At 34.3% G+C, this 14,965-nt stretch overlaps 3 protein-coding genes and 1 long non-coding RNA gene across 5 annotated transcripts in view; 2 read left to right on the forward strand and 2 right to left on the reverse strand.

Annotated features, from left to right (window-relative positions):
* LOC144856010 (uncharacterized) overlaps positions 1 to 14,965 on the forward strand; it is a 207,956-nt gene that overhangs the window by 155,164 nt on the left and 37,827 nt on the right. The gene's annotated exons all lie outside the window — the stretch shown is intronic.
* Positions 36 to 10,234, reverse strand: LOC144855962 (polynucleotide 5'-hydroxyl-kinase NOL9-like). Its single transcript, XM_078713930.1, has 12 exons — positions 10,101 to 10,234; positions 7,482 to 7,666; positions 6,371 to 7,136; positions 5,721 to 6,132; positions 5,280 to 5,497; positions 5,035 to 5,166; positions 4,773 to 4,909; positions 4,271 to 4,628; positions 3,952 to 4,183; positions 3,629 to 3,701; positions 533 to 663; positions 36 to 415 (listed from the first exon to the last, which is right to left on the reverse strand). The coding sequence occupies exons 1-12, from the start codon at positions 10,115 to 10,117 to the stop codon at positions 284 to 286; spliced, it is 2,793 nt and encodes a 930-aa protein (XP_078570056.1). The 5' UTR covers positions 10,118 to 10,234; the 3' UTR covers positions 36 to 283.
* On the forward strand, positions 1,062 to 3,465 carry LOC144856130 (2-hydroxyacylsphingosine 1-beta-galactosyltransferase-like). The gene is made up of 4 exons (XM_078714096.1): positions 1,062 to 1,958; positions 2,274 to 2,493; positions 2,752 to 2,971; positions 3,195 to 3,465. Exons 1-4 carry the CDS (start codon positions 1,062 to 1,064, stop codon positions 3,463 to 3,465), a joined length of 1,608 nt encoding a protein of 535 aa, XP_078570222.1.
* Positions 10,496 to 14,965, reverse strand: part of LOC144855959 (voltage-dependent calcium channel subunit alpha-2/delta-3-like) — a 43,012-nt gene continuing 38,542 nt past the window's right edge. For both annotated transcript variants that reach the window (XM_078713927.1, XM_078713926.1), the window contains 2 exons: positions 14,640 to 14,829; positions 10,496 to 14,433 (listed from right to left, as the gene is read on the reverse strand). In XM_078713927.1, the coding sequence (XP_078570053.1) occupies positions 14,338 to 14,433; positions 14,640 to 14,829 (286 nt within the window). In that variant the 3' untranslated portion in view covers positions 10,496 to 14,337. The remainder of the gene's footprint in view (positions 14,434 to 14,639; positions 14,830 to 14,965) is intronic.

Genomic DNA, 14,965 nt, shown 5'->3' on the forward strand with positions numbered 1-14,965 from the left:
GAATGAGAAAAGGAAAGGAGCAAACGACATTGAAATAATATTCACAATAACAATGATATTCAGATTGTATTAACATTAAAATCTTGCTTGATTTATATATCACAGATTTATAGTTTGATTTAACAATCAATAAACACATGGGGGCGACGTTCCAGGCAATTGATTACTCATTTATGGTTATCACTCATTTATAAACCTCATAAGCCATACCACAAAAGTATGAATTTCCTTATTTCAGATAATTTTTGATAAATTAAATTATTTTTTAAATTAAATTTCCAGTTTATTTTCTTCCCATTTTCTTTTTCCATCTGGGATTGTATCTCTTAATATTTTTGCGTTTCCTCAGTGGAGCTGATCCAGTCTGTTTAAACGTGGAATGGTATTTTGTATACGGTACACTGCCATCTTGGTCCTGTAAATAATATGAAATGATTGGCATAATCAAACGATCTTAGCTCGTAAGAATAGAGAGATTCTTGCGACCTACGGGAACGCATCTATTTATTACAAGAGACTGTAAACTGCTTACCTGTTCAAGGAGCTGTTTGGGAAGCGGTACAGAACCCAAGACTAGAAGGTTTACACTTTGTAGATCCTGATCATCAACAGGAGTAATGATATAAAACAGTTGGTTAACTGGGTCTATAGCACGAACCACACCTGTTAAAAAACATCAATTTTATGTTCTGGTATTTGCTACATCATTTTATCTGTGGGTGGTTTACAGTTCTCCAGTTTCGAGATTAAATAGTGAAATAACATAAATATGTCAGTAACTACACAAATGTGTTATTTTATTGTAGAATTATTGAAGAAACTGAATAAAATAAACATTAAAATCAGAAAGTCAACTGTAATTGAAGAATTAGATTCCAAGGAATTTAGAATGTAACTATAGACACGGTTTTATTACCATGAGGGTCTAGATGTTGCCCGAGTTAGGCCTGCGTGGTACCAGCAACTTATCATGGTACAAATAGCAGCTTACATTTCGGCTAATACGTGCGAGTTATTAAAGCATTTAACTTAATGGCAGGTTGTACACACTCGTTGTAATAATGATGTTTGCTTTCAGGTTCTGCATTGTTATGGTTTTCAGTCAAATTGTAGCTTCTTCGAAGATTCTTTTTTATGTCGGAAGTTTACCGATGGGAAGTCATGTTCGTGTTGCCAATTTTTGGGCAAATTCTCTTTCCACTCGTGGCCATGATGTTTACTCATTAATTCCAGATGTTTACTATGAGCGTAGGGTACAGACTGACAAAAACAAAGCGTTCTCCTACTTAACTATACCTGTAAACTACACAGCAGAAGAAGTTAACAAAGTAATCAACAGCTTTTTGGAAAAATCAGCAAATGGAGAAACCTCATCCTTCTTTGCCACTGTCAACTCCATCCTATCAACGTTTGCGCAAAATAACGAATCAAATAAATTGACTAATGCTCTACAGGTATCGACGATTACATGCGATATTGTCTTAAAAGATGCTGCTTTACTTAAAAGAATACAGAAGGAGAAGTTTGATCTTCTGGTAGGAGATTCGATGTTGCCGTGCCATCACGTGTTAGCTGAGCGTCTTCATTTACCATACGTTACAATGGACGTGCCGCCAATTCTACCTTCGTTGGTCTCTAAGCTGCATGTACCCAGTAACCCAGCTTACGTTCCAGAAGGTTACTCACATCTCACTGATAAAATGGTTTTCTTCGAACGAGTCAAAAACTCCTTCCTGATTCAGTTTGTGCTATTTATCTTCGATATCATAGTGCATCAACCTATCCAAAGTATAGCAGAGAAGTATTCTCTCAACAACAAGAAGAACCTGTTTTCAAATGTTGGCATCTGGTTTGGAGTGAACTGCCATCCGGCATTGGAGTTTCCACGACCGATAACTAATGACGTAGTATGCACGCGAGGAATGTTGTCCACACCAGCAACTCCAATTTTAGATAAAGTAAGTTAAAATGGAAGTTTTAATCAACCGAATATACAGTGTTTCTTTTTGGATAAACTTCTTTTCTTCCCTTTTTCATACGTAAAGTGTTTTTTTCTCCATTCGTTGTATTTATACTTCTGAGTGGGTTATTAAGCACATAGCCCTTTGCCACCTATGCATTTTGTACAAATAAACCTGCTCTTTGATATCCAACAGGATTTATTTTCTTTCTTGTCAGGAATTGAGAGAGTACATAGCCCTTTGCCGCCTATAACTTTGGTACAAATACACCTTCTCTTTGATATCTAACAGGGTATTTTTCTTTCTCGTCAGGAATTGCTATCCTTCATAGAGTCTGCAGAACGAGGCGTCATCCTCATCTCTATGGGATCTACTGTCAATATTTCATCCAACGTTCTTTTAGAATCCTTTGCTTCTGCCTTTGCTCGTCTACCATACAATGTAATATGGCGGTATACCAGCAACGTACCACCACCAAGTCTTGGAAATAACACCAAGTTGATGAGTTGGATCCCACAAAATGACTTGCTGGGTAATTTTCACAATTCTATTTAGTCTGTCATCATGTTGGGTACCACTGCCCTATTGTTGCTATTATTACTACTATGATGTTGGTCATTAATCTTCTGACAAGTACAAAAGGAAATTCATTCGTACTTCATACCAGACTCCCCATGGTCGCAGAGAACAACATGTACAAATCTTCCTCCCTATTTATGCCTGTTTATGCATTACGCTTAACGGATTGTAACTAGCGCCATCACACTATTATTGTTTTTTTTATTAACAGGACATCCAAAAGTAAAAGCTATGATGTACCATGGTGGCATCAATGGTGTGTACCAAGCTGTTTATCATGGTACACCAGTAATAGGTCTACCAATGTACCAAGACCAACATGATAACATTGCAAGACTAGTGGCTCATGGCATGGCAGAAGTAGTTGATATCAATACATTGACATCGGAAAGTCTTTATCAAACTATCATGAAAGTCGTCTCAAACAAACGGTAATGTATTTTTAAATATGATATTCCTCATCTTGTATTGTAAGTTGATTATGTTCTAGCTCCTCTCTGCTTTATATACATAATATTTGCAAGACAACATCATATTTATACATTTAATGATTTCTATACAATTACATAGACTTGTGTAAACAAAAACAAAAAAGACACTTTTTTCATATATTTCAAAACCTAAATCAACTACTGTACTTTGATTTTATTTCAGTTATGGAGACATTGCGTCTCTCCGTTCTCAGATTATGCGCGACACGATTCACACGCCTCAAGATGAAGCCGCTAAGTGGATGGAGCACATGATAAAATTTGGCAGTGATCACTTGCAGTCTGGTGCAAAATCGCTACCATTTACTGAATATTATCTGATAGATAGTATAGCAATTCTTATGCTTATTTGTTTAGTAATTTTAATGTGTTTATACCTAAGTGTTAAGTTACTAGTTAGGATGATAACAAGATATACTCATAAGCTATCATAAGACTTAGCAAGTTGTCTTTAGATCCTGAATATGTTTGTTAAATATATGCATCAATGGAAAAGGGGTTACCTCATCTACACTTGTGTAGGCCTACATGATCGCACATAAAATAAATAAATTTTCTTGATAAATGAATTGGATGATAATAAAAGATAAAGCATACCCACTCCAAATGATTCACATACTGGCACTGACTGTAAAACTTTCAGATTGTTTTCGACATCAACCTCCTCAACCTACCAAAAAAAATGACATTTAATTGTTCAGATTTTATAGAGCTAAAGAACCAACGAAGTGTTTTATAGGCATGTACAGACAATAGTGTGAGCAAGTATTGAATAATAGGGAGCCTTTGATTAAGTATTGATGCACCATCTTTTTCTGGCCGCAGAATAGCAATTCTAGCACAGTGAAAATAACAACCGAACTTGTTCCTAGGCCGCCTCAAATCAAAAGCTCCTACTGAGAGTCAATGGTAAACCTTACCTGGTTGTTATCCGATACACAGAGAGCCACTAGACTAGCATTCAACGCATAGAGCACTTCTGATCTTGGCACTTGAAAATGAGGCATGTGTATTGCTACTTGTGTCCACGGCAACACTATAGGTACCATCGCTGTGAGAGGTACAGGTTTTTCTGGGAGAGGGTTTGATTGAAGGTCAAACAATGCGGACAGAAGTGCAAGTGTCCGAATTTCAGAATTCTTATACTTTTGACTGAAACAAAAGAGAAATAGAAAATTTAATTAATGTAGGTAAAACAAAACTAAATTTAATCATATATTAAAGATAGCAAGTACTTACTTTGTAGGATGTTCCATTAGGACATTAATTTTCAGTAACTGAGCATTATATGTTAATCCCTCTGATTGAAAGCTTATAGCTTTGTTCTTGAGGCCTGCATTCTGAGTCTCAACACCATGAGACTCCTGGTGTTCAATCTCTGGTTCTGAACCTTCAATGTCTGATTCTACACCATCACTCTCTGCATCCAAGCCAACACCTTGTGCTTCTAAGCACACACCTGTGTCCCAGCCTTCGGCTGAACTCAGGTACTTGGTGTCCAGTGGGGGAGGTGTGGTTTGTACCGGTAAAGTAAACTGTACAATATGTGTTGGCTTAGACAAACGAATTGTGTCAATTAATAGCATCAGACCCAAATCTAAAACAGGATAAATAAATGAGAAGATGTAAAGGCTAAGAGATATGGATGCAATATATGTTGCAGTGGTGACCTAGAAAGACCAAGACACTAGACCTGAAAGAGTAATAATAACAACAGAATAAGTCAGTGAGGTTACCATACCTTGTATCCATCCCATTGTGTTGATCACCAGTGGGATATCACTGTAACACTGTCTATAGTGACTAAGAATATACTTAATGCATGAAACGTATCTGTCGGGAGAATCATTTACGCTAACACCACCAAAGTAACACTTTCTGAAAAGACAACAGAAATTATTGTTTATTCTACAGTTTAGACTCTGTAAATCAATCAGGTATAAAAAAAAAACAATACAATTCTATGGAGTAAATAGAAGGCCTACAGATGCTAAGTATCAAACCTTTTAGACTTCTTATGATGGGTGAATGGAGGGCCTACGATTGGCTGCGACACTTGAGTCAGTGATACAAATCCTGGTGATGAGAATTCAGTTTGACCAATGTCACATTCTAAGTACATAACATTTCCACACCTGAAGTTAAAACATAACAAATGGTTTTTGCTTGGTTACAGGATACGTTGCATCTTTTAGGTCAGAAGAGTTAGGCCTACTGGTTAAGATATTGTGAGCGGTAACCATCTTACTTGTTTAGCATAGAGTTGATGAGATATCTACAGAAAGTAGATTTGCCAACATTCTTCTTGCCGCAGATCAGAACTACAGGTGTCAATTCTGTCAAACTACTGGAGACGACATCACAAACGTTATCATACTGACTAGAAGGTTGCATTGTGCTCTTAAAGTCCTTGTCTGAGACTATTAGCTCAAGTCCAACACTAAAGGCAATTTCTATGTTACTCGTCTAATAAAGAAAGACATTATTTTTTGGAATGTAATTAGAATCGAGAACACCACCATTCTAAAGTTTAACTCAAAGTTTACAAGTACAGTAGTGCCACCTGACAAGATGCTTCTTTGTGGCATTCTATTCCTAGGCAGGCTAAAGATTTTGCAACTCACATAAGGCACTTTGAACCAGAAGTTTACTGGCACATTTAACAAAGATAATAAAAACACTCTCTTACCCGCAAATGTGTCTTTGGTAATTTAGTATCAAAGAGATCTTTGAAGTCACTGAAGGAAGTTAAATAACAGGACAAACCAGAGGTCATCTTCACTATAGAAAGTAAACAGCAGTCACCAGCAGACATCTGATCTTTTATGTCCAGTCTTACCGAACTATCAGTAAACTGTATCGTATTCAAAATATTTTCTAATTTATCGTTATCTACATCAGATTGTCCTGTTGTAATTGTGATGGCGCTGTGGCTTTGCGGACAGAATACTGGAATATAATCATCGACATTCGTCATTTCATAGCCTAGAATATTAGCAGTACCATACATAACTTTGATAAATGCTTTTCCATAAAATGCAAAAACAGCTCCAACTGAAACCACAGCTAAACACTGTGAGGAGTCCTCCATCTTGTACAACCTATACAATTTAAAAACAAAAATCAATTATTTAAAATAGTGTGATGTGCCAAAATATGATATACATATATATATAATATACCCAAATATGGTAGTGATATGACTTCATCATGTTCATATATGGGCACATCACATTTGCTTGTCATAATGTTTGATAGTGTAGAGCTTAAGAAAGTTTAAGGAAGGAATAAAGGAAAAGAACTAGAAGTGTTTTTTTTAAAAGAGGAATTAGTACTCACTTGTACTTTACAAATTCAGATGTAACATTAGGTTTTGCACTCTTTGATTTATTCTGTGATTGTGAATCAGCAACAACTTTACGTTTAAGTGAGCGTGACTTATGAGATTGATCTGTTGAAGGGACTTCTTCGTGCTCGATGACCGACGTCTCCATATCCTCATTGAAGAAACCCCACTTCTCTTTTGGTGTAGATGTTAACAGTGATGGAAGCATACCACTAGTAAACTTCAAAGAGTCTACATACAGTATCTCACTGCTCAAATGTTTGTCATCATTAGATTTCAGTTTCTTTTTTGTGATCTTTTTTATTTTTTTTCTAGATGGTTTTAATCTCAAATTTGTTGCAGCAAGGTCAACAACACCAACGTCACTTTTAAAGCAGTTTGTATAATCTATTTTTAGATCACCATCACCTAGACTGGTGGATGGTATTTCAAGATCACCATCACTGCCATCATTCCCTTCAATGTGACTGACATCGATCCAAGAGTTGTCTGCAGATTTCTGCTTGAAACCTTCAACAACACAAACTTTCTCACCAATGGCCGACACATAATTGTTGTTAACATTTGTTACCTTTTTTACATTTTGGTTAAAATCCTTTTTATTTTTCTGCAATTTATTTTTCTTTTTAATATGTTTATCCTTTTTGGGTTTTAAAACACTTTTTACTGTTTGTGCAATTGTTTTAACAGTTTTCTCTTTTTTCTTAGACTTCTTTTGTTTCGCTGTTTTGTTTCGAATTTTATCCGATTTACCTTGACCTAATAAAAATAATAGATTGTAATTATCTTATGAATTGTTAAGTTAAGAGAGAGGGATATTATTTTAATTTTCCTTTGAAATTCCATAAACCTACTTTTGTTACATTATTACTACAGTACCTCGAAAAGAAGTCTTTAAAATATCTCCACATTTGAAGAAGAAGATGAGCTTCTTTTCCAGATAACTTTTTCCAGGGGGCTTTTAATAAGATGGGCTTCTTTTAGACGTTTTATGATAACCATTCGTTTGAACTTAAGGTCATTTTTTTAGGAACGGGTGTCGATAGATCTTAGATAGAGGGAGAATTTGTATGATTATTAATTATATCATCAATTGATACAAACCTTTCGTTGATAGATGACTACTTCCATGACTCTTAGACAGGTCATTTTTTTTAGGAATGGGTGTTCGTTTTAGATTCAATGAGTCTGCAATACTTTTTACTTTCTTTTCTTTTACCTTCTTCTCTTTTCCTTTTTTGATTAACTTGTTCTTGGTCTTATGGAGAATATTGAAAGAAAATCCATCTCTGTAAAATACAAATTGACTTAATACTTGGCCTAGGCTAGTAGTAGGCATATTATTATTATTAAGTCCACTGCATTATTTACTTACTTGTTTACTTGTTTCCCGTACACTTTCGTCTACTGGATCGAGGCGAAGCACTCAGTGCTTAAAAGCCCCTCTTAGCAATAAAATCATATTCAATATAGGGTGAAAACTTCAGCGGGTGGTTAGACCATGCGACGTTAAGTTTTGCTTTGAACGAGTTCACCGTAGCACATGAAACTACATCCGTAGGCAGAGCATTCCATAAGAGAATAACTCTCCTGGAGAAGGTGTCCCTCCTAATATTAAGACGAGAGCTTTTAAACTTGAGTTTATATGTGTGTCCACGGGTCCGAGATTCTAGATCAAATTCAAAAAATGTGTTGATCGAGATACGATCGAAACCCTTAACAATCCTAAAAACTTGGATAATATCCGCTCTCTGCCTTCGATATCTCATAGTAGGAAGACCAAGAATTCTCAAACGTTGTTCATAAGGGATATTTCGGTACCTAGGAATCAATCTTGTTGCTCTTTGCTGGACCTTCTCTATTTCATCCTGATCTCGTTTTCTAATAGGATTATAAACAGTGTTACAATATTCAAGCGTTGGCCTGACAATAGACTTATACAGCTTCAAAAATCCATCTTTATTCAAGAATTTAAAAGATCTATAAATCATTCCTAGTTTCTTATTAGCCCTTTTACAGATATCCGCTACATGCAAATTAAAGATTAAACTAGGATCAAAGGTAACACCCAGATCTTTCTCCTGCTTTACCTCATGTAGTAAATTACCAGCCATTGAATACAAGAACTTAAGATTATCACGACCATAATGAAATACCTTACACTTAGTGTCATTAAATGGCAATTGCCAAACATTAGACCAATGGGAAGCACTGTCAATGTCTCTCTGAAATAAATCCGCATCATCAATGTTATTGACCACTCTATACAACTTAGTGTCGTCTGCAAATAAACGTATACTAGATTCGACAACATCAGGTAAATCGTTAATGAAGATTGAAAATAAGATTGGGCCCACAACGCTACCCTGTGGAATTCCACTTAATACTGGAGCCTGTGATGATAATTGACCATTGACACTAACTCGTTGCGTTCTATTTGACAAATAATTAGAGAACCAACCTAGTAGATTTCCCGTAATACCAAAACCTTTCAATTTGACTAGAAGCCTTTGGTGTGGCACACTATCAAAAGCCTTTTTATAGTCTAAATAGACACAATCAAAGCTATCATGGTTATCCAGGTTAGTAGTCCAACTCTCCAGGACATCAAGTAGTTGTAATGCACATGATCTACCTTGTCTGAATCCAAATTGTTCGTTGCACAAAAGACCATTACTCTCAAGATACATTACAAGTTTATCCCTAATAATCCTTTCCATCATTTTCCCTATGACCGACGTTAAACTAACCGGTCTATAGTTAGCCGGGTCCTCCTTTTTGCCTTTTTTGAATATAGGTATTACAATTGCCTCCTTCCACGATAGAGGGACCTTCTGATCATTGAATAATCTAGTGAATATTAGACTGAGAGGGTAAGCAATTTGATCCTTTAATTCAATCAAAACCCGTGGGTGAAAGCCATCAGGGCCAGCTGACTTATCTATAACTAAGTTAGACAACAGCTTGTGAATATCTTCTACACTAAACTCAATATCTGACAAAGAAGCCTCAATCTTTTTATCCAGATTTGGAACATTCGATAAGTTCTCCTTACAAAAGACACTGCTAAAAAAAGAATTAAAAGACTCGGCTTTCTCTTGGTCATCTACAACAAGTTTACCCTCAAAATTTCTAAGAGTTGGAATACCAGTTCTGGTTTTTAACTGAGAATTTACATAGCGCCAGAAAGACTTTTCATTGACTTTAACCTCATTTGCAATCTTATTTTCAAGGATGCTTTTAGAACTCTTAATCAAGTTGACAGTATCATTCCTTACTCTAATAAACGTGTTCCATTTGACACTAGCACTTTCATGCCCTTTACGCTTTGCTTTGATATACTGTTTCCAGCATTTATTCTTCTGTTTAATAGACTTATCAACCTCCTTAGTAAACCACAAATTATTATGTGGAATGTAGTATTTCTTTTTTATCAAGTAGGCCTGGCTGGGAGTAGCCAATGTTAGGCCTAGTAGATCTACCTACTACTATAGGCTACTTCTATCATAGATCACCTAGGAGGCTAGACTAGTAGGCCTACTACTATTAGGCCTATGTCTTGGGCTCGTGGTGGCAGCCAGGCAGAGTACATCAGCCAGGCTGCCACCGATTCGCGATAGGATAGGCTACCGCATCGTGGATAACGAGGGCCGCCCTATACGCCATAAATTTATTTATTCATGTGTAAACTGAAGAAACTAATGACAATATTATATTATTTACCGTGTTTTAGATGACATGTCACAACTTTTTTAGCTAAAGGACTAGGCTAGGCCTGTCTTTTCCCCCGAGAAACTGTTGACACGTGCGTCTCTGTCACCGGGTCGAGTTAGTTTGATTGTTACGCTTGGGTGAATATTATTGGTATGGAACGCAAAAATTGCATTTAATGTTACGCTTGAGTGACTACTATTGGTATGGAACGCAATAACTGCCTTTTAACTCAGAATTGAGTAAGATCATTCAAAACACTTCAAATAAAACACATTTTCAATCACTTAATACAACTAAAAATACCTAGTTTTTGGATTTTGTCTAAATTACAATCATTTCAAATTGTATCTCCTTTTGCAAAGGAATAAACAAATTCTTAAACAAGAAAACAAAGAACACATAAATATAACCCAAGAATCATTTATTGTTCCATTATTTACAATTTTAATATTTGAAAAATGTAGAAATGAAAAAGTTACTTCACCTTCTAAACAATCTACTTGAACTATTGCTTTACAGAACATGCTGTTGTACAACCCGTATAAATTGAACCAGTTGTCATAGGCATATGCCTATCATATTCATTTGAACAAATTCATTTAAAAATCGCCATCACCAATGATGTGCATCAAAGAGTTTGACAAAATAAGTTCTGAACAATAACTACTTAGAGCCAACTTTAAATGGTTAAAGTAATCAAAATTTACCCTGTAACGTATAAATTATGCATAAAGTATCTTAAAATATATCAATATATGTTCTACTGTGAATAATAGAAAAACATTTTGAAATTGGCTAATTATAAATGACATTTTTGAATTAATGTTGTTTCCATTTTCTATGAACATGTGGTTAAATAGAAGGGTATCCGAAGCACAAACAAAAGTTTTATGATATAAGTACTTTCTGAATATTGATGTCTGCTCAACCAAAATGTCTATCTTCCAGATACAATTATATATATTAATGTGAGCATAGTAGTTTTTGTAATTTTGCTATTTTAAACTATGATACTGTAAAGTATTTTCTAATATCTATCTATTTAAATACAGTATGGAAGAATATGAGGAATCCATATATAACGACCATGTCTAAACTATACCAGCCATTATAGGGAGAAGTTTGGCCAACTACATTGCAGGCGCCATTTTGTGACCAGCGCAACTCATGACGACAAAAATCTCCTTACAAGGCCCTGAAATAGACTACACTAACCAGCTACGACACACCATATTAAAAAATATGCTCAAACTGCTCGCAGATTGTTTTTAAATTATCTAAATTTCCTTGGTTTGAGCTATCAAACATCAACACACCACCAAACGCTTATTTGGCACCATTAATACGTATTCAAAATAAACATCAATTCTTGAAAGGGCCAACATTTAATTGGACGTAGCTCACTGCAAGTAATTTGACCAATCATGATGCGTGGATCATCCCTAACTGTCGCTTGTGATTGGTCAAACATTGTTGCGTTGCATCCAAATAGGACACAACACAAGGATGCAAGTCGCAATTGATGGTTAGGTTGATTTCAAGCGAATTGAGCATTCAAAAGCAATGGACTATTTGTCACTTTCGTTTCTGATTGGTCAATTCATTTGCATTGCAGCTTTATGTTCTCTTGTGTTGCATCCTAATGATACCATGCTAAAGGGGACACATGTGCTATTGAACCTGAAGATCAGTTTAATGTTACGGTCACAAAGTGGTGCCACTGACTATGCCTTGTTTACCTCCACGTTCTTTGTTACACCTGTCGAAAACCGTACCCCAAATTGGACAAAATCGATGCCAATATTAATATACAATACTTATAATTGTAGCCTATAATTCCAGTATACCAATTAAAAACCCTAGTTATATTTGCTCAACTTTTAAAATTTTGTAATATACCAATGAATATTATTAGATAAAGAGGGTTTTGTACATAAGTTATTCAACAATAAGGATAATCAGAAATTGTTCAGTTTTACTGTTAAAATGTAAAATACCAATAATTAAATTCGTAATAACTTACTCTACAAAGATGCTGTTGTTACATTATAGCATTACACCAAATAAAACCGATAAAATTCACTTGTTACACCACATTATGGAAGACTATTGGTCAAAAGACAATCACAAATATCAGCAGCCGACTCCCAAAAAAAAGTGAAACATAAAATCCAAAACAATTTAAAACATACTGCAATATAAAAGCATTTTAAAAATGTTGATTATTAATGATAATGCTGTTTTATTTATAACACACCTATATAATTATATCCTTGTCATATATTGGTTGATTTTTCATCATGTACCATGCATTATTTTCTCCCATTCAACGATTGAAAAGGTACTATTGCATGTTCAGAAAATGTTGTGGAATGCAATAGGTCTGAATATTGCATGGCTGGTAAGACACCTGTAGAATGTTCAGTCTATAACTGTTTTACTCAATCAGCAGCCACAATTGGTCAAGTCTTCCACATTCAATAAGATGGAATCAACTGAATAAAAGTTTATTCCAGAACAGTAGGTGTGTTATAAAACAAATAATGACCGTTTTGTATTTGTTGAATGTAGAGAATATTTTCATTAGTTGATAGCATGACTGTACTAATCCACTCAGCTTCTCGTTGTTGAATAGAACAGTCAGTCTTTCAACTTATCAAATAGTCTCCCCATTTAACTCATAAACATTCATTATTTGTATAATGTATGATGGAATTGTTTCTTTATATATAACTCAAATAATTGGAAGTTTAAATAAATATCGATATAAATGTTGTAATCGATTAAAATAATTAATGAAGAAATAAAAGCTATATGTTCCATAGTAACATATTATAAACTTTCACCTATTTAAAACTACTTGTTATTTCAGAAACAAATCCTACTTGCATAGTGTGTTTAACAACAGAAGGGAAAATGGTCGAATATGAAGCAAGTGAAACAACATTGCCTTAAAAGTTTAAATATTAATTTTGAAAAAGTGCATAATTTGCCAAAACACGCCTTGCAAATCTTAGCTTCTTTGGCTACATAGGCATTTAAAAATACATTCTCATTCTAATTGAAAAATAAATAAAATTAGTTCACACATTATGCATTTTTTTAATTGCACACTAAATATTACCAGGAGATATTATAATGCAATGCAGAAAAAACACCATTATGATATAATACCCTTAATAAGTACAATAGTGGTTAACCTTTTTCTGTAATTGTATGTACTAATTTTTATTATTAAATACTATTTCTATAATTTGGTTAAAACATGCTATGTAAGGTAAAAGTGTAATTTTATGTTGAAAAATTTGTATTGCACATAAATATATAATACTTAAAATAGTAGAAAGTGTCTTTAAAATGTATGATGTACTATAGCAATCAAGCAAACCATAAATTACTATGATAGGGTGCATCAAAATAATTTGCAGATTGTGAGAGTGTTTGTTGCTCTGGTGTTATACTGCGATAGTGATAATGATAATTATACTGTATGTCCATTTTGTATATAGTATCATAAAACAATTATTGATGATGGCGCTGTGGATTCAGATATTACACTTTTCAACGACATGATTCTCCCCTAAGGGTCACGTCATGTCAACTTATATTACAATTATAGAGGTGTACTCCACAGTTTTAAGTTTACTTAAATTTTGATAAGGAATCGTAATAATAATAATATTCAATCTACTGTAACGGCAGTAATACTCAATTTGTTAGATAAATGATGTTTACATTGTTGGAGGTACAAATAAATAATATATAAAAATAAATATCTTTATAAAGCCTACACACAAAATAAAAATTCTGTGTGTTTTACTCACTTAATTGAAAAAAAAAGATTTAAATATATATATACATTTTGTAATGATTGTTGTGTGTTGTGAATGTTTTAGCAGATATTATATGTACTTATAAATACTTGTACTATCTTATATTAGACATGTATTCTATTCTTAGCCGGTTAAATGTACTTATGATACAATATACTCAGAAGAAATCAAGATGTTAATTACTGCTAATTTGCATATTATAATAAATAAATATGTAAATAAAAAGAAATAAATAATATGTACAAAAAGGCATTGTTTTGTATACAATGATGTTTTTGGACTTTTGTGGAATGTCTGTATGGTAATATTGGTTTGTTTTTTTTTTTAGGTCAAAAGCAATGCATGATGTATAAAATCTTTTTGGTTTTGGTTATGCTTGTAATGCTTGTCCGCTTGCGAGAGGTCATTCAATGTCATAACATCCTGAGATGTTGCAGACAAAAGCAAGCCAACAATAACAACAAACTTGGCTTTATGAAACTAGCGCCTCCACAATCACTCGAGTCCTCCTATAAGACAAAAATAAAACCAAAAAAATTACTGAGTGTGCTGGTCCAAGACACCCTAAATTTACCTCTGGAATTGTTGTAGACATATTGTTAACATCTAGAAAATCATCATAATCATCATCATCATCGAGCAGATTGATCGAAGAAGTGCAACATGAAAACGCATGGAGGCTGAACCAGACAATACTGGGAAATTCAATACTTACCCCCATAACACTATTGAAACATTGTGGCGGCCGCCTTCGATGTCGTTGAACTTTTAACCTCTGACATTCATCTGTTGAATTGTAATCTGTTGGTGTAATGTCAAGTTGTTCTATCGGATCGCAATTACAATCGTTATCCATGGCTACCAATACCAAGTTACTTTTAGGAACCTCATGGATGGAATAATTTCTGCAATTAAAAATAACAAATTAAAATGACAAATTAAATTCTTTAATGAAATAGTAAAAATATGATGGTAAATTCAACTTCAACTAATTTGGTGGCTATAATAATGTTAGCTTAGAAATCGAGTCGAGTGGCCGAG

The sequence above is a fragment of the Antedon bifida genome, chromosome 11 (genome assembly GCF_963402885.1).
Source record: "Antedon bifida chromosome 11, ecAntBifi1.1, whole genome shotgun sequence".
Lineage (NCBI taxonomy): Eukaryota > Metazoa > Echinodermata > Crinoidea > Comatulida > Antedonidae > Antedon > Antedon bifida.

What these genes read in the sequence shown, in the direction of transcription:
- LOC144856130 (XM_078714096.1), top strand. Translation starts at nt 1,062, where the DNA reads ATGATGTTTGCTTTCAGGTTCTGCATTGTTATGGTTTTCAGTCAAATT. An exon ending in CAACTCCAATTTTAGATAAA is followed by an intron (nt 1,959 to 2,273) that starts GTAAGTTAAAAT and finishes CTTTCTCGTCAG; the next exon opens with GAATTGCTATCCTTCATAGA. An exon ending in CCCACAAAATGACTTGCTGG is followed by an intron (nt 2,494 to 2,751) that starts GTAATTTTCACA and finishes TTTTATTAACAG; the next exon opens with GACATCCAAAAGTAAAAGCT.
- LOC144855962 (XM_078713930.1), bottom strand. An exon ending in TCTGAATTTGTAAAGTACAA is followed by an intron (nt 6,133 to 6,370) that starts GTGAGTACTAAT and finishes TAAATTGTATAG; the next exon opens with GTTGTACAAGATGGAGGACT. An exon ending in CTAATGGAACATCCTACAAA is followed by an intron (nt 4,184 to 4,270) that starts GTAAGTACTTGC and finishes CTTTTGTTTCAG; the next exon opens with TCAAAAGTATAAGAATTCTG.